Below are 23,798 nucleotides of genomic sequence, written 5' to 3' on the forward strand. Positions count from 1 at the left end.
ACAACATATGTAATATAAATGATAAGATTAAAAAAAAAAAAAAAAAAAGATTTAACATGCAGCACAGTGTACTGTGGTGGGCATGGGATCCAGCTTTGGTATTGGAAAACCTCATCTCAGAGAAAAATATCAAATTTACTCGCAATACAAACCTCTCCAATAAACCATTCGCCAAATAAATCTTCTCCAGAGATTAGCAAGATCACCAGATTGACCAACCATGAAGACTCTGTTAGTATTTTGCGTAGCTTTCTTCAGTTGAGCTTCATTTGCTTGTGGTCTGACACCAATGGTATAGACAAAGCCTTGCTTTCTGAGATTGGCTGCAGCGGCCAGCCAGGCGGCACCTTCAGGTGTTGTTGAAGTGGGCCAAGCACCGTAAGTGATTATTACTATTTCCTGAAGACCAATAATACTCATTTTTATTGACACAGAAAAGTAGATCATAACAGATCATGGTTTCTTTAAACTATCTCCACGGAAAAGGATATTCACAGAGAAAACCCACCCTAACCAATGCTTTTTACAAACTGCCAAAGATTTACCTTCTTGGACTTCGGCCGTGAACCATACTCAGGATTAGTAAACAGCTGCGTAACACCACGTAGGGCAAGGTTGATGTTTCTTCCACTTCCTCCAATGGGAGTAACTGCATCGATTTGTCTGTTAACCATCGCTGTATCATATGGCGCACCTGCTTTCGGGAATGCGAATGCAGTCTTGCTTTGGTCGGCAAAGGTTATCATTGCAATGTGGGTTCCCTGTGGTGAGATGTCTAAAGATCGAACTACGTTTCTCACAAAAGCTCGCATATGGTTCCAGTTTGCACCGCTCGATGTGTCCAATACAAATACGATGTCCCGAACCTGTCCACGTCCTATTAAGAACAATTAACAAAATACCATTAATATAAAAAATCTATTTTGTCAATTCTTAGTGTCCCGGCCGGTTGCTCGTTAATAGTGCATAGAAATAAATAATAATCATCACTCACTTTCTAGCACAGCCTTCGCCATTGGTACTCCAAACGATGGCACATCATTCTCGCCTTTGAAGTTGTAAGTATGGTATACATAACCAGCGAAGGATGCTGACCAAAGAGCCTGATCTTTGGAGAACTTCTTACCAGCAGCCATAGAATACAATCTAATACCACGCGTTTTCAGTTGTTGAGCAACCACGGATGGTTTTTGTCCAACGCCATCAGGCTGGGATGAGGTCCACAGGACGAGCATGTACTATGTAAAAAACGGATGTGTTAATAATATGAAAAATATATCTTTTGTTGAAGGGTTCTGAAGTAGAATAAAAAAGGTGGTGTGTATGCTTGTAGCAAGAGAAGAAAACTCGCCTCAATCCCCTTTGCCAAAGCTTCGAGCAGTTGCTTGGACCTTATGCGAAACGAAATGCAGTATTCATTCCACGTAGTGCCCTCTTTGATTTGAAGTCGAAACGAGAAATTTCAATTTAAAGAAAATAATTCAATAAATAAATTAACTTTAATTATAGAGGATAACCCTTGACAGTAATTTTAACTGATAAACTCGTGGTCCTCTTTTAACGTCTCTAGTTAATTAGGGACCGACGCGACAGCCATTAACGTGGTCACCGTCGCCACTTGAAGGTCGAACCATTTGCAACGACCTCATATGAAACTTACTTTCCAAGAGTGAGCTCTTTGTCCTCCTTTTACACTAAACAAATCTGTTCCCGCCATCTTGAGTGCCTCATCTATTCTTCGAACTTGCCCATTTTGTCTTGGAATGTTGTTCATTAATGCCACTACTGCATCAGTATTAAGTTTGTTTCCTTGCAGTGTGTTGAACCTGAAGTGAACTGTTGGCTTTGTCGCGTAACTGATTAAACCGAAGCGATTGCTGTTTGGATTGGATGTTACACCACCAATTCTGCCAACGAAGCCTTGAAGGAACTTGACGATTTGAGCCCAGTTTGCGGTGGAAATTTCAGTGGAAGAATCGACAACCATTGCTATATCCAAAGCCGGTTTAGGTTCAACTATGCGTCAAGAAAAGGTTTCATTAGCAGCAATAAATATTGAATATAAATTATAAGTAAGATTTCTTTTCAAAGATTTAACATGCAACGCAGTAAACTGTGGTGGGGATGGGACCTAGCTTTGGTATTGGAAAGCCTCATCTCAGAGAAAAATGTCATATTTACTCGCAATACAAACCTCTCCAATAAACCATTCGCCACAAGAATCTTCTCCAGAGATTAGCAAGATCACCAGACTGACCAACCATGAAGACTCTGTTAGTATTTTGCGTAGCTTTGTTTAGTTGAGCTTCATTTGCTTGTGGTCTGACACCAATGGTATAGACAAAGCCTTGCTTTCTGAGATTGGCTGCAGCGGCCAGCCAGGCGGCACCTTCAGGTGTTGTTGAAGTGGGCCAAGCACCGTAAGTGATTATTACTATTTCCTGAACACCAAAAATACTCATTCTTAATGACACAGAACAGTAGGTCACAGAAAATCATGGTTTCTTTGTAAACTGTCTCCATGAACAAGGATACTCAAAAAGAAAACCCACCCTAATAATTTACAAACTGCCAAAGATTTACCTTCTTGGAGTTTGGCCGTGAACCGTACTCAGAATTGGTAAACAACTGCGTAACACCACGTAGGGCAAGGTTGATGTTTCTTCTACTTCCTCCAATGGGAATAACTGCATCGATTTGCCTGTTAACCATCGCTGTATCATATGGCGCACCTGCTTTCGGAAATGCGAATGCAGTCTTGCTTTGGTCGGCAAAGGTTATCATTGCAATGTGGGTTCCCTGTGGTGAGATGTCTAAAGATCGAACGACGTTTTTCACAAAGGCTCGCATGTGGTTCCAGTTTGCACCGCTCGATGTGTCCAATACAAATACGATGTCCCGAACCTGTCCACGTCCTATTACAAACAATTAAGAAATATATATTTAATATAAAAATCTATTTTGACAATTCTTAGTGTTCCGGCCGGTTGCTCGTTAATCGTGCATAGAAATTAATAATCATCATCACTCACTTTCTAGCACAGCATTCGCCATTGGTACTCCAAACGATGGCACATCATTCTCGCCTTTGAAGTTGTAAGTATGGTATACATAACCAGCGAAGGATGCTGACCAAAGAGCCTGATCTTTGGAGAACTTCTTACCAGCAGCCATAGAATACAATCTAATACCACGCGTTTTCAGTTGTTGAGCAACCACGGATGGTTTTTGTCCAACGCCATCAGGCTGGGACGAGGTCCACAGGACGAGCATGTACTGAGGAATGAAGGTGAAAGGAAAGCCGTAAATGGCTTAAAATCTAGGAATAGGAGCAAGCTATTGAATTCCGTAAAAAAGAATGTAATTGAGGGCTAAAAGTTCAAAGAAGCTTGGGAAACTATAAGTAAACTACCTTTCTAGATTGCGTTCTTTGTCCTCCTTTTACACTAAAGAGATCTGTTCCTGCCATCTTTAGTGCCTCATCTATTCTTCGAACCTGCCCACTTTGTCTTGGAATGTTGTTCATTAATGCCACTACTGCATCAGTATTAAGTTTGTTTCCTTGCAGTGTGTTGAACCTAAAGTGAACTGTTGGCTTTGTCGCGTAACTGATTAAACCGAAGCGATTGCTGTTTGGGTTGGATGTTACACCACCAATTCTGCCAACGAAGCCTTGAAGGAACTTGACGATTTGAGCCCAGTTTGCGGTGGAAATTTCAGTGGAAGAATCGACAACCATTGCTATATCCAAAGCCGGTTTACGTTCAACTATGCGTCAAGAAAAGGTTTCATTAGCAGCAATAAATATTGAATATAAATTATAAGTAAGATTTCTTTTCAAAGATTTAACATGCAACGCAGTAAACTGTGGTGGGGATGGGACCTAGCTTTGGTATTGGAAAGCCTCATTCCAGAGAAAAATGTCAAATTTACTCGCAATACAAACCTCTCCAATAAATCATTCGCCACAAGAATCTTCTCCAGAGATTAGCAAGATCACCAGATTGACCAACCATGAAGACTCTGTTAGTATTTTGCGTAGCTTTGTTTAGTTGAGCTTCATTTGCTTGTGGTCTGACACCAATGGTATAGACAAAGGCTTGCTTCCTGAGATTGGCTGCAGCAGCAAGCCAGGCGGCACCTTCAGGTGTTGTTGAAGTGGGCCAGGCACCGTAAGTGATTATTATTATTTCCTGAAGACCAATAATACTCATTTTTAATGACACAGAAAAGTAGATCATAACAGATCATGGTTCCTTTAAACTATCTCCACGGAAAAGGATATTCACAGAGAAAACCCACCCTAACCAATCTTTTTTACAAACTGCCAAAGATTTACCTTCTTGGAGTTTGGCCGTGAACCGTACTGAGAATTAGTAAACAGCTGCGTAACACCACGTAGGGCAAGGTTGATGTTTCTTCCACTTCCTCCAATGGGAGTAACTGCATCGATTTGCCTGTTAACCATCGCTGTATCATATGGCGCACCTGCTTTCGGGAATGCGAATGCAGTCTTGCTTTGGTCGGCAAAGGTTATCATTGCAATGTGGGTTCCCTGTGGTGAGATGTCTAAAGATCGAACGACGTTTTTCACAAAGGCTCGCATGTGGTTCCAGTTTGCACCGCTCGATGTGTCCAATACAAATACGATGTCCCGAACCTGTCCACGTCCTATTAAGAACAATTAACAAAATACAATTAATATAAAAAATATATTTTGTCAATTCTTAGTGTTCCGGCCGGTTGCTCGTTAATCGTGCATAGAAATTAATAATCATCATCACTCACTTTCTAGCACAGCATTCGCCATTGGTACTCCAAACGATGGCACATCATTCTCGCCTTTGAAGTTATAAGTATGGTATACATAACCAGCGAAGGATGCTGACCAAAGAGCTTGATCTTTGGAGAACTTCTTACCAGCAGCCATAGAATACAATCTAATACCACGTGTTTTCAGTTGTTGGGCAACCACGGATGGTTTTTGTCCAACGCCATCAGGCTGGGACGAGGTCCACAGGACGAGCATGTACTGAGGAAGAAGGTGAAATGAAAGCCGTAAATGGCTTAAAATCTAGGAATTGGAGCAAGCTATTGAATTCCGTAAAAAAGAATGTAATTGAGGACTAAAAGTTCAAAGAAGCTTGGGAAACTATAAGTAAACTACCTTTCTAGATTGCGTTCTTTGTCCTCCTTTTACACTAAAGAGATCTGTTCCTGCCATCTTGAGTGCCTCATCTATTCTTCGAACCTGCCCACTTTGTCTTGGAATGTTGTTCATTAATGCCACTACTGCATCAGTATTAAGTTTGTTTCCTTGCAGTGTGTTGAACCTGAAGTGAACTGTTGGCTTTGTCGCGTAACTGATTAAACCGAAGCGATTGCTGTTTGGATTGGATGTTACACCACCAATTCTGCCAACGAAGCCTTGAAGGAACTTGACGATTTGAGCCCAGTTTGCGGTGGGAATTTCAGTGGAAGAATCGACAACCATTGCGATATCCAAAGGACCTGAAGATGGTAAAGCATATTAATGATTGTAGACTAAGGTATTTGTTCATTGTCCATTGAGAGGTGGAGGAAAAAATAAACGGGGTCGAAATGGCACTTTAATGGACTTTGGGCCTGTTGTAGGGGACATATTTCCAAGATGCCAACTTTAACCATTTTTAACTGAACTTTAGAATGGCTAATTGCAAAATATTCATTAAAGTTAAATTACGATTTCATTTACGCTGGCTCCGTTCACTAATGTAACATGGAGGAAGTGACGTCTCACATTTGAGTAATTTCGGTGCTTTATAAATGCACGTGTTGTGTTACATTACAGAGTACGGGAAAAAAATAAATACTATTTGTTTTAACATAGATGAAATTTCTATGCAAACTAGATTTTGTGTGCAAAGACGTTGTCACCAACCGTTTTTGGAAATAGGAGAAAGGAAAAAGGTACTAAACAGCGGTTACCTTTCTCCTCACATTTTTACGAAAAGGGAATTTCGAAAATGGCCATTTATGAAGTTATTTCCCGCAAACGAATTTTAGTATCACTATACTTTACCGCCTCCCTGTTAGCTCAATAAGCCTTTTCATAGTTTAAAAATCGATTCCACTGCGCATGCGATTTTATCCCGAATTTCTCACATTCTTTTGCCTAATCCTTCTTTTGTTCTTAATTAAACAAAAAAAGGTGAGAAATTCGGCATAAAATCGCATGCGCAGTGGAATCGATTCTTAAACTATGAAATGGCTTATTGGTTGAGCACCGGTCTGTTGTGCGGCCGGAGTCACACTCAAGAGTCTTAAAATATCTGAGTAGAAGGTGCTGTTGTTGGGCCTTTGCCTCAAAAATATTTGCAAATGGTTATACATTCGCCGTGCCGTCTCACTTAGAGACGTTAAACATAGAGGACCACAAATTTATCAGTCCTTAGTTGGCAACTGTCACTTCTCACCCTTTCTAAACAAACACGTTGTTATTTCAATTCTTCCTTTTAGTATGTTGTTGGAATGTCTTTTTTTTTTTTTTTGGTTTTTATTAAACATTGCTTTCATAAACAAATATAAGTCAAAATAACATCAAATTTACCTTTTGGCTTCTGTTTTGTAGGTTGAACTTCTGCAACAAAAAAGAGTTTCGTTTAGTATTTGGTCAACATGACTTAGTACCTTATAGAACAATGACCGAGGCAGGGTACTAATTTGAAGCCATTAGGAAAAAATACCGGCGTAATCGACTGCATTTTGCACCTAATAACCTTTGTTTTTTTGGGGAGCATCTTTCCCATGTCTCAATTTCCTATCAGCTGAATGCTTTTTTGTTTTTCTTTTATTAAGAAAGGTCGTAGAAACCATACGGCTTTCTACTTTTGATAAAGGACTTATAGCATTCAATCTTCAATTTTTTTCCATCTTCATTATTCTCTGTTCCGCAATTTGTGCTTTCGATCAAACACTCACTTGTTTTTAGTCTACAAAGGCTGTGGTTTGTCTCCGAAGGCATAATGGGTCCAGGATTTTTGGACCACGAATGTTTTCATTGAGAGCATTGTGCCGTTATAGTCTAGCTAGCGCCAAAGAATAAAAATGATCCCCAAGACTCTTAAACCGTCCTAACGCCTTCATACAGTCCTTTGACTAAACGTTGTCGTTGATCGGATTATCCCTACGCTCCTAGACCGAAAAGGATAACGCGTAAATTACCCAGAACTTGCATCATCCAAACTGCTCGAGGCATAGTTTTAGCAAATTAAATGGTATCGAAAACAGCGAGCTCAAGAGGTGTTAGATAACATATGCGGCAGCTAGTTACTGTGAATTAATTATCCCCATGATCCTTTTCGGTCTAGGCGCGTAGGGATGAAGCCGATCAAACGACAACGTTTAGTCAAAGGACTGTATATCGACATCTCCTCCCTTTCTTATCTATCGAATGCAAGCCTTCGCACTTACTTCCAAAGTTAATTGTTTGAATTAGAGGCAATGTCTGTCCATCAAGAACATCAAATGACTTGGGATTAATCACGTATCGCTGGTTACTGGCTACACTTTGGAGTTGTTGTTGGTTGATTGTCGGGCCAACACCTAATACGAATGACTGGACTCCGGCGTTACTCAATGTTCGGAATAAGCTGTTAACTGTCCCCTGATATCGAGTATCCCACGAACCACTGGATATGATGATTACAATCTAAAAGGATAACGAGACAGAGTTATAAGCTGCTATGATTATCTAAAAGCATAAAGTGCTGTGGGTAGCTTATTATTTGTCTGTTTACTCACTGCAGACAAGCAGAGAACTAACATACGCCTAAAAAAATGACCGCTTCCGTCGTTTTATTACTAGCTGCGAGGGCTTAGTTTCAAGGCAATCAGATGACTGATTACATTTTTCAAACAAAGAGCAAAAAAGCACTAGAAATAGTGTTTCTGGTCTTGGACCAGTTCTAATCTTTAGACATGGTTGCAAGGACTGAACTGAACAACAAACCTTTCTTGCGTCCGCTCTTGCACCAAACCTCGATGTAAAGACACCACTATTGAGTAATGACAAAGCCAGGTGGATATTTCTTTGCCTTCCGGTTGAAGGGCGCAAGTTGGAAATAGACTGGTATACATTCTCTTTGGTGTATGGTGTATCAGGACTCTGAAGTATTGGGAAGGAGAAGCCCATTTGGGCACCGTTGGCGTATGTGAAGTATGCGAAATGGGAACCCTGGTTGGCTACATCAAAGAAATTGACTATGGACTTAGAGAAGCTCTGGATCTTTGACCAATCAGAACTGGAAGATGTGTCTGCAACAAACGCCACATCGAAAAACCTGCCGCGTTCTATAAAAGAATAAAGGAAAAAGATAAACTAATGAACATAATAAGAACAAACGAACAAATGTGTACGATTCGAGATACATGTTCTAGACTGAGCTGTCGATTATGAATGATATCTCGAAATTGTGATTTAAATAGAGCCAACTCAAAAGTTTTTTGTTTTTAATAAAAGAGGCCGTTTTTTTAATATATTATAAGGGACTGCAATTTTTATTTACAGTTGTCCTGTCTTTTTCCCATGGATTACTGATGATCGAAGTAAAGGTGAGTCAAAAATATTGATCAATAACGAGAATACTTACGCTTTTGTACCGCAGTAGCAAGGGATGCAGCTTGAGGCGTAAGACCTGCATAATCAGAACCATAGGTGATGTAATCAGACTTGCCGCCTACACCAAGAACTTCTTGTTGTATAATCGCCGGGCCGACTCCTACGCTATAAACCTTGACACCATTACCACGCATTCTGTTTGCTAGCATAGGTACGGCGGTGAAACCCGTGTAGCGGCTTTGTGGACCAGCCATCAGCATCAAAAAGATCTAAAAGAAAATCCGTTCAGAGGTCACTAGGATGTAATTAAAGAGAACTGCCTAAAAGGAATAGCGAAAAGAGGACAGAAGAAGATGAAAGGGGACAAAAAAAAAAAAAAAAAAAAAAAAAAAAGGGACCCCAAGATAAAGATTGGAAAGCGGACGGAGAAGGATGTTTTATGTCATCATACCCTTGCTGCTCCGACTCTTGCTCCTCCTTTGCTGCTGAACAAGTCAGTCTCAACCAGCTTCATGGCATCATCCATCCTTCTCTCCTTTCCAGTTTGACGAGGTGTTCTTTGAATCCTCTGTGTGACACTGTTTTTATTCGGGTTTATTGCTTTGAAGTTGAAATGGACGGCGGGTTTTGCTGCATAGCTAACAACGCCGAAACGTGTGCCATCAAGCCTTGGAGAGACATTCGGGAAACGATTGACGAAGTTGGTCACAAATGTCACCATTTGATTCCAGTTTTCCGGAGTAATGTCTTCGGCTGAATCGATAGCAATTGCCACGTCCAGTGCTCCTGGGGCTACAATTATCAGACATTATCATTAATGTATGTATTCAAGTCTTGGGTGATACTTTGTGGCACAATAAAACCACAATGCCCTTGGGTGTCAATTATTAAAAAATGGCGCTCAATAAGCGCATGTGGCTACTGCCATCAGAAATTATTGTTATATAGGAAAGGAATGGAGGAAGTTGGTAGCTGACTATTGAGATATACTGATGAAGGATAGATAGGTAATTGAATTAGCGGTGTTGGTAAAAGTATTGTAAATGTTAAAAGTAAAAGATTATGTATATAGAACAAAATGTTGATATTGATTTTATGAATTTTAGGGCTTGAATTAAAATTGGTAATGGAAAATGTATGTTTTAGTTTTATGTGTTTGTGTGTGTTGTAAGGTGTTGTTTGAAAAAGAAATAATTCCATAGGAGAACAGCAACTCTATTTCCGAACTTTTTGGATTGAGAAATGTTGGGCTTCCTGTGGTGTTACGGACTTACTTACATAACTCGATGACACAGTGGCTTCGCCTCTACGAGGCAGTAGCCACAACAAAAGAATATAATATGTAATTGGGAAAGTTAATGTATATATCATACCTGCTGCAAGTCTTGCGGGACGAACTAAAGGAAAAAAAGTATCAAGTTATTCAAAAAAAGTCAAATTTATTGGAGCCGTAATGTCTGCCATAATGGTCAGCTGTAATGTTGTCAATATCATCCCTTACCGTTGATCAACATCCAAATCATAAAAGCAACCGTAGTATACACTCCTGGGTGAAACCAAGAAATTTTAAAACTAAAGCATGTTGAAATTAGTTTAAGGTTTTATCTGTTCTCGTGTTTGTTGTTTTTTGTTAGCTTTTTTTTTTTTTTTTTTTTTTTTTGCCTTTTCTTGTTTTCTTTTGATAATTCCCATTTGGAGAGTTTGAAATTACACGGAATATTCGGATAATTCATACATACGTATAATACATTTGAGGCGCAGCTAGTTGCTATAAACCTTACGTACAGCATAGTTAAAAAGTTCTACATGCGCTTCTCAAATCTGATTGTTATACCTACCTCCAAATGCCATGCTTTGAAGAAGAGGGTCTTTCTCTTGGTCGAGATCACCATATGATTTTGGTGTGAAGACAAAAGATGGCTTAGAAGCCACTGCTTCAAATTGTGCCACCTTAGCTGTTGCCCCAATGCCAAATGCGTAGATATTAACTCCATCACGTAGCAGGTTCTGAGCCTGGGCAACTGTTTGAGTTTGTTGCGTTGGGTTCCAAGCGCCACCGATTATGAACACGACGTCCTTTCGAGGAATACATTTTAATTTTAATTAATTCTATTTTCGAAGTTTGAAAAAATTAAGCGCAAAAATTATTGTCCTGCAAATTTTCTCTTCTTCCAGATTTTTGTGCATCACTCGCAATGGAGTAAAAGAGAATTTTATTAATTGCAAATATTTCTATTAAAACGTTAAAAAAAAGTAAAATAAAATATGACGTTTTGGCTATTCCTGCAATAGCCTTCATCAGAATTATGACTAAGTGTAAACATGAACTTCAGCTTCATGCCTGAATGCCAGACTTACCTTTCTAGCATCTGGTCGTCCACCGAATGGTTTAGTGAACAAGCTACGAGAAATTTGGAGGCCAAGGTGTGCGTTTTTCTGTAGTCCTCTTTCTCTTGGGATCTTTTCAATGAGATCTTCAATGTCTTCATTGGAGTATTGACTACCAGGAGCAAAGAACTCTGGTGGTGTGAAAGCTCTGCTCGCGCTGTCGCTGAACACCACGGCTCCAAAGTGAGTGCCCTCCGGTGACACGTGGAACGCATTGACAACTGCTTTCATGAACTGCTGAACGCGTGGCCAGTTAACTGTGTCTGAGGAATCGGCAACAAACACGATATCTCTGAAGTAACCACGACCTTTAGGGACAATAAGGAAACTAACTTAGAATCCAGCTTAGTCATTTTACACTCAAATCTTATAAAGTTTCCAAAACTTGGAAAATTAAAAGTAATAACAAAATGGACAGAATAAAAATGAAAGGACTGAGGAAAGGAGGAAGGAAGGGAGGGAGGTAGAACAGAAAGAGAGGGATAGATGTAGAAAAGATGGGAAAAAAGAACGAAAGGAGGGAGGGAAGAAGGGAGGAAGAAAGGAAAGGAGGACGAAGAAAATAGGACTATCACTTAATTTTCACCTTTGTTCAACATATCCCAAGAATAATAAATATAAAAAACATTACCTTTACTAACAGCTGGTGCCAGATATGCTGCAGCCGCATTCAAATTTCGGTAGTTTACTCTTGTAGCATAGTCTGTCTTGTATGCGATTCCCAGCATGTTTTCAGGTGATGCATTAGGTCCAACACCAACTGAATAGGTGTACACGCCCTTCTTATTTAGCCTTCTAGCGCTGTCTTCTGGGGCATTGTGAGGTTGGTCGGTAGCTTGAGGGCCAGTCATTATCACTAACATATACTATAAAACAAACAGGTAGTCATGGTCTACTTTAAGAACGACATTGTAATATTTTCTTATAAGGTTTAATGTTGAATATCCTTTGCCTGATTCAAATCAAGACTATGGTATTCAAACTGAACAGCAACACAAACAGTAATTACTAATTCACTAACGATGAAAGTAGAATCGTAAGCGTAAGTCGTCTCATGTTCCAGTGAAAATCAAAACATGGAGACGTAAGAAGAAGTGCAACATCGATGCAAGCAGAAGCAGAAGGAACGGTTCCTTTCTTATGCTTATGTCCTTTCGTTGCTAGTGAAAACCAGAAGCAGAAGCACTAAGTGAATTTATTTCCATTAGCCAAGTAGAATTGGAAATTCTTGTATAAAGACGTGGTTTTCATTTATTTTCCTTGTGCTTCAGTCACATTCATTTTCACTAGAACACAACAATCTTATGCTACGCTTCTGCTTGCGTCACTGTTGCGTCGCTGGTAAAAACTAGCCTTCAGAAAGGAAAATTTCTTAAGAGCGACTGTCCAGAAATATCGAGCAAAATCGAAAATTTGTGGCCACAATCAAAAAAATAAAAGTCCTTCATTTTTGGTCTGTAGACACTATTAGATGAGTTTATGAACGTACTGGGGTCGGTTTTTCGATCTACGTAAAAAATCCGGATTTTTTTGAAAAAAACGATTTCACCCCGTGTCGGTCTAAAAATTGCTCAAGAAACGGCTGCGAATTACGCTTTCAAAAACATTCTCGCTCCAAGTGAAAACCTAAGTTACAATCAAATTTGCAACTGAATTCAAGAAAAGGGGTGTTGAACAATTGTTCCAGGTGATTTTAGACGTTTTAAACTAAACTTTAGATAGAAAAAATTGCATTCTTCCAGCACAGTTATTCACAGTCTCGATTTTACCTCACATTTATAAAAGCGATTTTTCGCATGTGGCCATTCTCCAATTTTTACAAAACTCAAGCTGTACAATGTTCAAATGATAGAATAACACGAACTACAAAAATTAGTTTGGGTTTTTCAACAGGCCTTATGAAAACTTTATGCGAAGTTGGAAAAATTTGCCATGTAAATATGCAAATTAGCAGTTTGTTTACATCTCCACACCACAGATCACGGCCGCGAAAAAAGTCATCTAAAATAGTTTTAACGGCTTATTAATCCACACATTAGCCTATCTAAGGACTATGAGCATGATTGGCCTTCGTTATCATTTTAAACGATTATTTGTTGAAGTTAAGCCTACACTTCCGGTGTTGAAGACACTCAGCTTGCTTGCCTCGGTGGCATTCCATCGGTGCGTAGTAAACTTAGTAATCATAAATGACTGTTAACATGCTCTATAAACGTTACTATTCCTCACTAGTGGTATCCAGCTTATCACATAGTATTTTCACATACTGAGTATGCTTGAAAGTTTGCATTACTTTGTAAATAAGCAGGGATCAAACCTGTCAAAGCGGATTATGTGAGCTGATGGCGTGACAAACGACAGTTTGCGCGGAGCCGGACGTGACGTCGTTTTGTACAGTACGTTTTTTATTGCCTGAACATCTTGTGATTTGGCATAAACTAAAGAGAATCACTCATTATCAAGATTTGTTTTTTTAGTTGTCATATGTTTTCTTGCTTGATCGAAGTCATATTTAAAATTGGTTACATGTATAATGAGTGCAGTTGTAGCCTGATATACAATTCCCCCTCCCCTACCCCACTAGCTTCATGGCTGTACAATAGATCGAATGTATGATAGACTCGCCTGGTTTCGTGGAAGCGTAAATCTGATATAAGACTATGAGAAAAAGGAAAATACATTTTAAAGTATATATATAACATTTTATGTCGATAGTGCGATTTGATAGAACTGTGATCTGAACATGACGTGTGTGTGGCCGAAATGTCCAGGAATTTGATAGTTTCAATCAAATTCCAAAAATTTGTTGTACATTACCAGGTAGACAAAAATAAAAGCAGCATTTAACAAAGTGTTTATAGTCAGTATAGAAATTTGTTAATTATGGTGAGCATCAGTTATGGAGGCTCGTGAATCATGTTCTTTTCAAGCTATCATTTGTGGTCATTGTGGGTTTGACCCAAAAGAAAGAAGTAGATCTGTCACTAACGTTCCTTTGACAAGATGTGGAGATGTAAACAAACTGCTAATTTGCATATTTACATGGCAAATTTTTCCAACTTCGCATAAAGTTTTCATAAGGCCTGTTGAAAAACCCAAACTAATTTTTGTAGTTCGTGTTATTCTATCATTTGAACATTGTACAGCTTGAGTTTTGTAAAAATTGGAGAATGGCCACATGCGAAAAATCGCTTTTATAAATGTGAGGTAAAATCGAGACTGTGAATAACTGTGCTGGAAGAATGCAATTTTTTCTATCTAAAGTTTAGTTTAAAACGTCTAAAATCACCTGGAACAATTGTTCAACACCCCTTTTCTTGAATTCAGTTGCAAATTTGATTGTAACTTAGGTTTTCACTTGGAGCGAGAATGTTTTTGAAAGCGTAATTCGCAGCCGTTTCTTGAGCAATTTTTAGACCGACACGGGGTGAAATCGTTTTTTTTTCAAAAAAATCCGGATTTTTTACGTAGATCGAAAAACCGACCCCAGTACGTTCATAAACTCATCTAATAGTGTCTACAGACCAAAAATGAAGGACTTTTATTTTTTGACTGTGGCCGCCCCGTGCTCGATATTTCTGGACAGTCGCTCTTAATTCGCAACATTTTGAGGTCTGAAATATATCATATCAAATCAAAATTCGAAGGCTTACCTTCTTCGCTCCCTCTCTTGCACCACCGCTTGGTGTAAAGAGACCAGTCTCAGCAAGCTCTAAGGCAAGGTCTATCCTCCTCTTGTTGCCCATCTTCCTTGGTGTCGTGTCAACAAGTGCAATAAATTGCTTAGTATTTATATTATCTCCAGAAAGACGTTTAAAGTTGAAATGTATTTCAGGTCTGGTAGCGTAGCTAATGAGGCCGAATCGAGTGCCCTGTGGGGTGGAGTTAACATTAGGGAATCTTCCAATGAAAGTTTTGATGAACTGAATAATATTGGCCCAGTTATTGGCACTGATGTCATCTGATGAGTCGACTAAAACCGCCACGTCCAGAGCATCGCCTAAAGAAACGGGGAAAAAAAAAAGAAAGAGAAAAATATTTTGTTAAAAATGGGCCAAACATCGATTCATTTTATTAACGCTAGCTATATAATACTAAAATATTTACCTGCTTTTAAAACAGGAGTCTTCTTGGCTTCTGCAAAAGAAAAATATGTAGTTATGATAAACCGATTCCACATTCATTGTTCTACTTCCCTAGGTGTTGTTGCTACGTGGGACAGACTTAAATGCTTTTGATATTCAGCAAGGACCAGACACCGATTGCTGAAAATTGTAAATGTCTGTCTGAGAATCAATACATTCAAAAAGTACATTAAGAAACAATTCGATAACTACTACACCAACCGGTTGGCTCAGTTGGTTGAGCATCGGACTTTCGTGCGGGAGGTCGTGGTTAGAGTCTTGGCCCGACCAACACTCAGGGTCTTAAAATAACTGAGAAGGTGCTGCCTTTGTTATTACATCTGCAAATGGTTAGACTTTCAAGTGGCTCGGATCACCACTTTAAATGGTGGTCCCGTCTCTCCACACTTACTAACCAACATTGGAGGGACGTAAAAGAACCACTGAGGACGTAAAGAAACCCTAGCAGTGACCACCCTCAGTGCCTACACCTCACACTAACCATCTCTAATTCATAAATCATTGTAAAGCGCCTTCGAGCATATCCATATGGAAAAGAGCGCTATATATATATATATATATATATATATTATAATCATATCATACTAAAAAATCTCTTAAATTGGAGTTTATTGGTCTGACATTTTTTATTTCATTGTTAAAACTTTTTGTGTGGACACTCGGGCATAACAGCGATCGGACTATTATGTCCTTGCTTTCCTCGTTTAATATGTGCTGTTATTTTTGTGTTTATAAAGCAAAGTGTTTTCTTAACTTCTTTTGTTCGTGAAGCACATTTAATAATACAAACCTCCAAACACTATCGTCTCCAGTAAAGGCTTCCTTTGCTCAGGTAGAGCATCGTAAGTTTGTGGAGTAAACACATAAGTTGGACGACTAGCAACGCTTTCTAATTGAGCACGATCGAAAGGACTTCCAACGTTAATTGTGAATATCTTAGCCCTCATGGCTCTTAACTTTGTAGTTTCTACCGCCAAATTTCTGCTTGTCCATGATCCTCCAGACAGAACAATTACAACCTGCAATGATTAAAAATATATACACGTTACGAAATATATAATAACGTTTGGGCATTTAGGTTATTATGATTTAAAAACGATAAGATCAGTTCTATTTTAATTTCAGTTTAAACAGTAAATCCTTCTGGAGCGACCAAGGTATTCCGTTAAGCCGACGGTGCGCACTTTTCATTCCTGTTTCAATCAGTGCTTCGTTTAGGAGCATTTAAAGCTCAAGCTATATAGGACCGTCTAAAATTGATATCATAGAGAACAAAACCATAGGTTTTCAGATAAACGGGCAGCATACAAAATTCCAACGAATATGGTTTTGATATTCACCTTTCTGGCTAAGGGTCTTCCACCAAACGATGGGGTTAGGGCACGTTGAGCCAGCTCCAATCCAAGATGAACGTTTCTTTGATTGCCTGACGCTCGTTGAGCTCCATCGATGGACCTTCTAACATCGTTCACGGAGTAGCTTGCCCCTGCTGAGGGGAACGGGAACCTTAGATTGGCTCCATTAGCGTAGACGACGTATGCGACGTGCGTTCCTGCTGGGGAGATGTCGAAGTAGTTCAACAACGATTTCGTAAAGCTCTTCATTGCGGCCCACTGCACATTGCTTGAAGAATCAACAACGAATACCAGATCGATTCCTCTTGATCCACCTTTGGGAGTAAATTAAAGTCGGTTAAAGGAACTCTTTGCATAATGGGCGTACAATCGAAAGGGTTAAGAAGGTTCTGATCACCCACCTTTAATTAGAAGTATAAGTGAATTTTCTTGATAGACCGATTTTGGTCAAGAAAGAAAGCACAAAAATGTAAAAAAGCGAGTACCAATAATAAAATTTTGAACGTTGCACAATGAATCAATCATTTTATTGAGAATCATTGCTGTGGTAGCAAGGGCGTCTGAATATTATACCATGTATGCTAAAAAAAGTCTTTTAATTTAAAAGTAATATTTACCCAAATTAATGATGGCGATGATGATTTTTGGAATACGATTCTTTATTGCAGTTGTGTTGTCAGTAATATGTATTTCTAGAGGAATAGACCAGCATTGTTGCGAACAAAGGAAGTACGATTTGTATGGAAATGAAACGTACATCTATTTGACTAAAACTTCCACACCTATCACAAACTGAGGATTTATTGCCCGGGGGGGATCCGGGAAAAAAATTCCGGGAAAGCTCGTCGTATCTCTTAGGGGTAAAAAATCGCGATTTGGTATCTTTTAGGGTGTTAAATGCGAATTTTTAAAAATCAGCATTTTCTGGTATCTCTTATGGTGTCGGAAAAGGATATGGCTTATCCTAGGCGCTTTTTATATAAAATTTAATATTATTTGTTGTGGTATCTCTTAGGGGTTAAAAATCATTCAGCCACGCCCTTTTTTAAAGACTTCCGGTATCTTTTAGGGGTCTTTTTGAAAATTTCCGACGAGCATCCGAGCACTATTTTCCCGGAGTCCCCCCCTCCCCGGAGTTTATTAGTGGAAAACGGGTATCGCGGATTGGTAAGAAATACACGTTAAAAGCCTGGGTTTCGCTATGCTACCTTGTCGTACGGCTGCGCTTAAAGATGCAGCAGCAGGTCTCAGTTGCCTGTAGTCAGGAGTGAACGTGAGATCATCGGTATTTTGAGTCAGAGACATAACTTCAGGCTGATTCACTTGAGATCCAACGGCAATAGGGTATAATCGTACGCCATTAGCCAACAGTCGTTTAGTAATTAACGAGGGTTCTGTGTAAGGTGTATCAGTGGCCTGTCGCCCAGTCATCAACAACAACAAATACTATAAGAAAAACACAAAAGCTTATTAGAAAAAATAAAGTTAAGAAATAAATATTGTATGAAAAAATGACAATTCATAGTCAGATAATAATAATAATAATAATAATAATAATAATAAGGATGATGATGATAATGATGATGATGATGATAATAATGATGATGATGATGATGATGATGATGACAATAATAATGATAATAATGATAATAATAATAGGACGTACTTGATGACCGCATTTAAAAACGACAAAACTAAGAAAAAATAAATGAACTATATCTATGTAAGATACTAATGTTCACGAGTTAGATGGCAAAGGAAAAGGTTTTAAATGATGAGGCGGACGGGGCTAGCTTGACATGCTCGGAAAACGAAAAAAAACAAAAAACAACAAAACAAACAAACAAAAAAAAAAAAACAATGATTGAACCAAATACACTGATGTTGTATAGAAATGCAACATTCCCATGTACTCACCCTCATAGCACCAAGACGGGCCCCTCCTTTAGTGCTAAACAGATCTCTTTCGGCAAGTTCCAGAGCAGAATCAATTCTCCTCTTAGTTCCAGGACGACGAGGTGTACTGTCTACTAACTTCTGGACATTACCTTGGGTAAGTCTCTCACCTTGAAGGGTTTTGAAATTGAAGTGAACTGCTGGATCTCTAGAGTATGTTATTAGGCCAAAGCGAGTTCCATCTGGTGCAGACGAAACCTTAGGGAAGGTTCCAATAAGGTATTTCGTAAATGAGGTGATACGGTTCCAGTTCTCTGATGATATATCTTCGGATGAATCTAGCAGAATACCAACGTCTAAAGCTCCCTTTTCTACTAAAAAAATGAAATCAATTAGATGAAAGGAAGGAAGGAAGGAAGGAAGGAAGGAAGGAAGGAAGGAAGGAAGGAAGGAAGGAAGGAAGGAAGGAAGGGAGGATGGATGGATTTATGGATGGATGAAGCCACACAATGGAAATAAAGGCGATTACGCATTATAAATAAAAACGGGGAAAAACAACACCATATCAATTTATCCCCTTGCTTTACACGTTAAAAGCACTTGCCTGCTTTTGAAGGAGTAGTCGGCGTTGATTCTGGCGCCTTTCCTGAGAGAAACAAGAAAACGTAAATAATTTCCTCAATTAATACAAAAAGTATAAATAAATGAATATAAATAAATAAATAAATAAATAAGTTATCGATATTGTATAAGTGCAAGCAGCACAACTTGTAAACAGCAAAGGAAAAAAAAAAAAAAAAAGAATAAAGAAGAGCCAACCAGTAAAGAAAATTAATGGAAAATATCCAACCCCACTTTCCCGTTGTGAAAAAATCGATGCTTTAAAACTCCACTCTTGGTGTGATACGTAAGACGGCTTAGTCGCGTATCACTTACTATTTTAAAATGTGACTTTCTGACCTTAGTTTATGGAGAACAAATTCCTCCAAAAGAAATAAAGTCTACTTTAGTTTTTTAATATGTACTGAAGAGTGCATTTTTCCATGAATCTTTTGACCAACGAGCCTTCAAATTGATAACAATCTCAATATAGTACGTATACGATTGTATGGATGCGATTTCTATTTAGCTAGTTCAAATAAAGAATTGATTCTTTCAAAACTCTAGTTTCTCTAGTTAAACTCTAGGCATTTTTTAAAATTTATTTTAACTCCTCGATTTGTTGCTTTCCTCGATTTTTTAAAATATTAATTACCAAAATTAAAGCTACATGTGCGAGATCGACCATCCTCAGTGCTAAACATCATCCAACATCCAACATTGAGATTCCAGCTCCTGATATAAATAGCTATTCAAGCCTTTGAAACTCTCTCCCAGTGTTCGTAAGCAAAAGACAATTAAGAAAACGTTTAATATTAATATTATAACAATAAGCCACCCAGCTTGCCAACCAATCGACCAGTAACTAACTACATTTATTAAATAAAACTATTCCAATAAACAAACCTCGTATTAAATCAATCAACGGTCGCCCTTGTTCTGGCAACTGATCGTAGGTGTCAGGATTTAATACGTGACTGGGGCTGCTAACCACTCCATTCAATTGAGATGGGTCACGACGACGTCCTACCCGTACAGCGTATATCCCCACATTTCCATTCCTCAACTGGTTCACTAATTGTCCTCTTTGTGCTGCATATCGTGGATCCAAGTCACCTCCGGAAAAAATGACCAAGATCTACAACGGAATCCATCAAAATATTAATCCAAGCCCCAATCCTACAGTCATTAGCAGTATTTGATTGAAACCTTCTTACCTTTCTTGCGTCAGGTCGTGCACCATATTTTGACTCGCTGAATCCAGCATTTGCCATTTGAAAACCAGCACGGATGTATCTCTGATCTCCAGTCAAAGGAAGGACCCTATCTATGTCTTGATTGACTCTTTCGGTGTCGTAACGGTACTGCAGTTGGCCGGCTGACGGAAATGAGAACCGCAGTGCTCCTCCATTGGCGTACACTGCGTACGCTACGTGAGTACCTTTAGGAGAGATCTGGAAATATCTCAACAGTGATTTGGAGAAGCTCTTCATCTTGTTGAAAGGCACACCACTAGAGCTATCAACCAAGAACATTAGGTCAATGGGCTTTGGTTTCGCTGAAAAAAAATCAATCAATCAATTAATAAAAATACGATTATCAAACCTGTGTAAGTAACATTTCTTAAACCGGGAACTAGCACTTTCAAAAGTAAGCAACAACCACACCGGAACAATAGACACATTCAAAACAAAAAACAAAACAAAAAAAACAAAAAAATAGAATGAATACAGAAACATCAAGTATCAATCACCTTGAGTAGTCGGTGTAGCTTCTGGATCACGAGTTGGAGCCTTTCCTGGTAAAAATCAATTGAACGCTTTCAAGCCGATTATACTGAATTGTGTCAACAATTTGGAAACAAGCGCTATACAAATCACATTCACTCACACTTTCCTTAAGTAAGGCCAGATCACACATACTTATCACAGCAAAATGATATTTCTAAAACTAACCTTCTATAACCTGCATGAGCGGTTGGGTCTGTGCTGGCAATTGATCGTAGGTGTCAGGATTTAATACGTGACTGGGGCTGCTAACCACTCCATTCAATTGTGATGGGTCACGACGACGTCCTACCCGTACAGCGTATATCCCCACATTTCCATTCCTCAACTGGTTCACTATTTGTCCTCTTTGTGCTGCATATCGTGGATCCAAGTCACCTCCAGAAAGGATAACTAAAATCTACAACGGAATCCATCAAAAAATTAATCCAAGACCCAATCCTACATTCATTAGCAGTATTTGATTGAAACCTTCTTACCTTTCTTGCATCAGGTCGTGCACCATATTTTGACTCGCTGAATCCAGCATTTGCCATTTGAAAACCAGCACGGATGTATCTCTGATCTCCAGTCAAAGGAAGGACCCTATCTATGTCTTGATTGACTCTTTCGGTGTCGTAACGGTACTGCAGTTGGCCGGCTGACGGAAATGAGAACCGCAGTGCTCCTCCATTGGCGTACACTGCGTACGCTACGTGAGTACCTTTAGGAGAGATCTGGAAATATCTCAACAGTGATTTGGAGAAGCTCTTCATCTTGTTGAAAGGCACACCACTAGAGCTATCAACCAAGAACATTAGGTCAATGGGCTTTGGTTTCGCTGAAAAAAAATCAATCAATCAATTAATAAAAATACGATTATCAAACCTGTGTAAGTAACATTTCTTAAACCGGGAACTAGCACTTTCAAAAGTAAGCAACAACCACACCGGAACAATAGACACATTCAAAACAAAAAACAAAACAAAAAAAACAAAAAAATAGAATGAATACAGAAACATCAAGTATCAATCACCTTGAGTAGTCGGTGTAGCTTCTGGATCACGAGTTGGAGCCTTTCCTGGTAAAAATCAATTGAACGCTTTCAAGCCGATTATACTGAATTGTGTCAACAATTTGGAAACAAGCGCTATACAAATCACATTCACTCACACTTTCCTTAAGTAAGGCCAGATCACACATACTTATCACAGCAAAATGATATTTCTAAAACTAACCTTCTATAACCTGCATGAGCGGTTGGGTCTGTGCTGGCAACTGATCGTAGGTGTCAGGATTTAATACGTGACTGGGGCTGCTAACCACTCCATTCAATTGTGATGGGTCACGACGACGTCCTACCCGTACAGCGTATATCCCCACATTTCCATTCCTCAACTGGTTCACTATTTGTCCTCTTTGTGCTGCATATCGTGGATCCAAGTCACCTCCAGAAAGGATAACTAAAATCTACAACGGAATCCATCAAAAAATTAATCCAAGACCCAATCCTACATTCATTAGCAGTATTTGATTGAAACCTTCTTACCTTTCTTGCGTTAGGTCGTGCACCATATTTTGACTCGCTGAATCCAGCATTTGCCATTTGAAAACCAGCACGGATGTATCTCTGATCTCCAGTCAAAGGAAGGACCCTATCTATGTCTTGATTGACTCTTTCGGTGTCGTAACGGTACTGCAGTTGGCCGGCTGACGGAAATGAGAACCGCAGTGCTCCTCCATTGGCGTACACTGCGTACGCTACGTGAGTACCTTTAGGAGAGATCTGGAAATATCTCAACAGTGATTTGGAGAAGCTCTTCATCTTGTTGAAAGGCACACCACTAGAGCTATCAACCAAGAACATTAGGTCAATGTGCTTTGGTTTCGCTGAAAAAAAATCAATCAATCAATTAATAAAAATACGATTATCAAACCTGTGTAAGTAACATTTCTTAAACCGGGAACTAGCACTTTCAAAAGTAAGCAACAACCACACCGGAACAATAGACACATTCAAAACAAAAACAAAAACAAAAAAAAAAAAAAAAAATAGAATGAATACAGAAACATCAAGTATCAATCACCTTGAGTAGTCGGTGTAGCTTCTGGATCACGAGTTGGAGCCTTTCCTGGTAAAAATCAATTGAACGCTTTCAAGCCGATTATACTGATTTGTGTCAACAATTTGGAAACAAGCGCTATACAAATCACATTCACTCACACTTTCCTTAAGTAAGGCCAGATCACACATACTTATCACAGCAAAATGATATTTCTAAAACTAACCTTCTATGGCCTGCATGAGCGGTTGGGTCTGTGCTGGCAACTGATCGTAGGTGTCAGGATTTAATACGTGACTGGGGCTGCTAACCACTCCATTCAATTGTGATGGGTCACGACGACGTCCTACCCGTACAGCGTATATCCCCACATTTCCATTCCTCAACTGGTTCACTATTTGTCCTCTTTGTGCTGCATATCGTGGATCCAAGTCACCTCCAGAAAGGATAACTAAAATCTACAACGGAATCCATCAAAATATTAATCCAAGACCCAATCCTACATTCATTAGCAGTATTTGATTGAAACCTTCTTACCTTTCTTGCGTCAGGTCGTGCACCATATTTTGACTCGCTGAATCCAGCATTTGCCATTTGAAAACCAGCACGGATGTATCTCTGATCTCCAGTCAAAGGAAGGACCCTATCTATGTCTTGATTGACTCTTTCGGTGTCGTAACGGTACTGCAGTTGGCCGGCTGACGGAAATGAGAACCGCAGTGCTCCTCCATTGGCGTACACTGCGTACGCTACGTGAGTACCTTTAGGAGAGATCTGGAAATGTCTCAACAGTGATTTGGAGAAGCTCTTCATCCTGTTGAAAGGCACACCACTAGAGCTATCAACCAAGAACATCAGATCAATGGGCTTTGGTTTTGCTGGAAAAATAAAAACGATTACCAAACCTGTGTAAGTAACATTTCTTGAACTGGCGACTTGCACCTTCAAAAGTAAGCAATAACCACATAGGAACGATAGACACATTC

At 39.2% G+C, this 23,798-nt stretch overlaps 1 protein-coding gene across 7 annotated transcripts in view; it reads right to left on the reverse strand.

Moving 5' to 3' along the window:
* The window catches only part of LOC116307005 (uncharacterized), a 130,204-nt gene that overhangs the window by 20,143 nt on the left and 86,263 nt on the right, over positions 1-23,798 (reverse strand). For all 7 annotated transcript variants that reach the window (XM_089025481.1, XM_089025480.1, XM_089025477.1 and 4 more), the window contains 39 exons: positions 23,350-23,690; positions 23,039-23,270; positions 22,837-22,881; positions 22,299-22,639; positions 21,988-22,219; positions 21,786-21,830; positions 21,250-21,590; positions 20,939-21,170; positions 20,737-20,781; positions 20,201-20,541; positions 19,890-20,121; positions 18,988-19,029; positions 18,405-18,754; positions 17,696-17,933; positions 16,473-16,801; positions 15,923-16,151; positions 15,095-15,124; positions 14,641-14,987; positions 11,619-11,853; positions 10,958-11,295; positions 10,438-10,675; positions 9,973-9,996; positions 9,051-9,391; positions 8,631-8,868; positions 7,991-8,331; positions 7,453-7,690; positions 6,590-6,619; positions 5,168-5,511; positions 4,789-5,032; positions 4,340-4,671; positions 3,947-4,193; positions 3,413-3,768; positions 3,033-3,276; positions 2,584-2,915; positions 2,195-2,441; positions 1,661-2,016; positions 995-1,238; positions 546-877; positions 153-399 (listed from right to left, as the gene is read on the reverse strand). In XM_089025481.1, coding sequence (XP_088881607.1) covers positions 153-399; positions 546-877; positions 995-1,238; positions 1,661-2,016; positions 2,195-2,441; positions 2,584-2,915; positions 3,033-3,276; positions 3,413-3,768; positions 3,947-4,193; positions 4,340-4,671; positions 4,789-5,032; positions 5,168-5,511; positions 6,590-6,619; positions 7,453-7,690; positions 7,991-8,331; positions 8,631-8,868; positions 9,051-9,391; positions 9,973-9,996; positions 10,438-10,675; positions 10,958-11,295; positions 11,619-11,853; positions 14,641-14,987; positions 15,095-15,124; positions 15,923-16,151; positions 16,473-16,801; positions 17,696-17,933; positions 18,405-18,754; positions 18,988-19,029; positions 19,890-20,121; positions 20,201-20,541; positions 20,737-20,781; positions 20,939-21,170; positions 21,250-21,590; positions 21,786-21,830; positions 21,988-22,219; positions 22,299-22,639; positions 22,837-22,881; positions 23,039-23,270; positions 23,350-23,690 — 9,540 coding nt within the window. The remainder of the gene's footprint in view (positions 1-152; positions 400-545; positions 878-994; positions 1,239-1,660; positions 2,017-2,194; positions 2,442-2,583; positions 2,916-3,032; positions 3,277-3,412; positions 3,769-3,946; positions 4,194-4,339; positions 4,672-4,788; positions 5,033-5,167; positions 5,512-6,589; positions 6,620-7,452; positions 7,691-7,990; positions 8,332-8,630; positions 8,869-9,050; positions 9,392-9,972; positions 9,997-10,437; positions 10,676-10,957; positions 11,296-11,618; positions 11,854-14,640; positions 14,988-15,094; positions 15,125-15,922; positions 16,152-16,472; positions 16,802-17,695; positions 17,934-18,404; positions 18,755-18,987; positions 19,030-19,889; positions 20,122-20,200; positions 20,542-20,736; positions 20,782-20,938; positions 21,171-21,249; positions 21,591-21,785; positions 21,831-21,987; positions 22,220-22,298; positions 22,640-22,836; positions 22,882-23,038; positions 23,271-23,349; positions 23,691-23,798) is intronic.

The sequence above is a fragment of the Actinia tenebrosa genome, unplaced genomic scaffold (genome assembly GCF_029948245.1).
Source record: "Actinia tenebrosa isolate PJP-AT-01 unplaced genomic scaffold, QUT_ActTen_1.0 utg344__unscaffolded, whole genome shotgun sequence".
NCBI lineage: Eukaryota > Metazoa > Cnidaria > Anthozoa > Actiniaria > Actiniidae > Actinia > Actinia tenebrosa.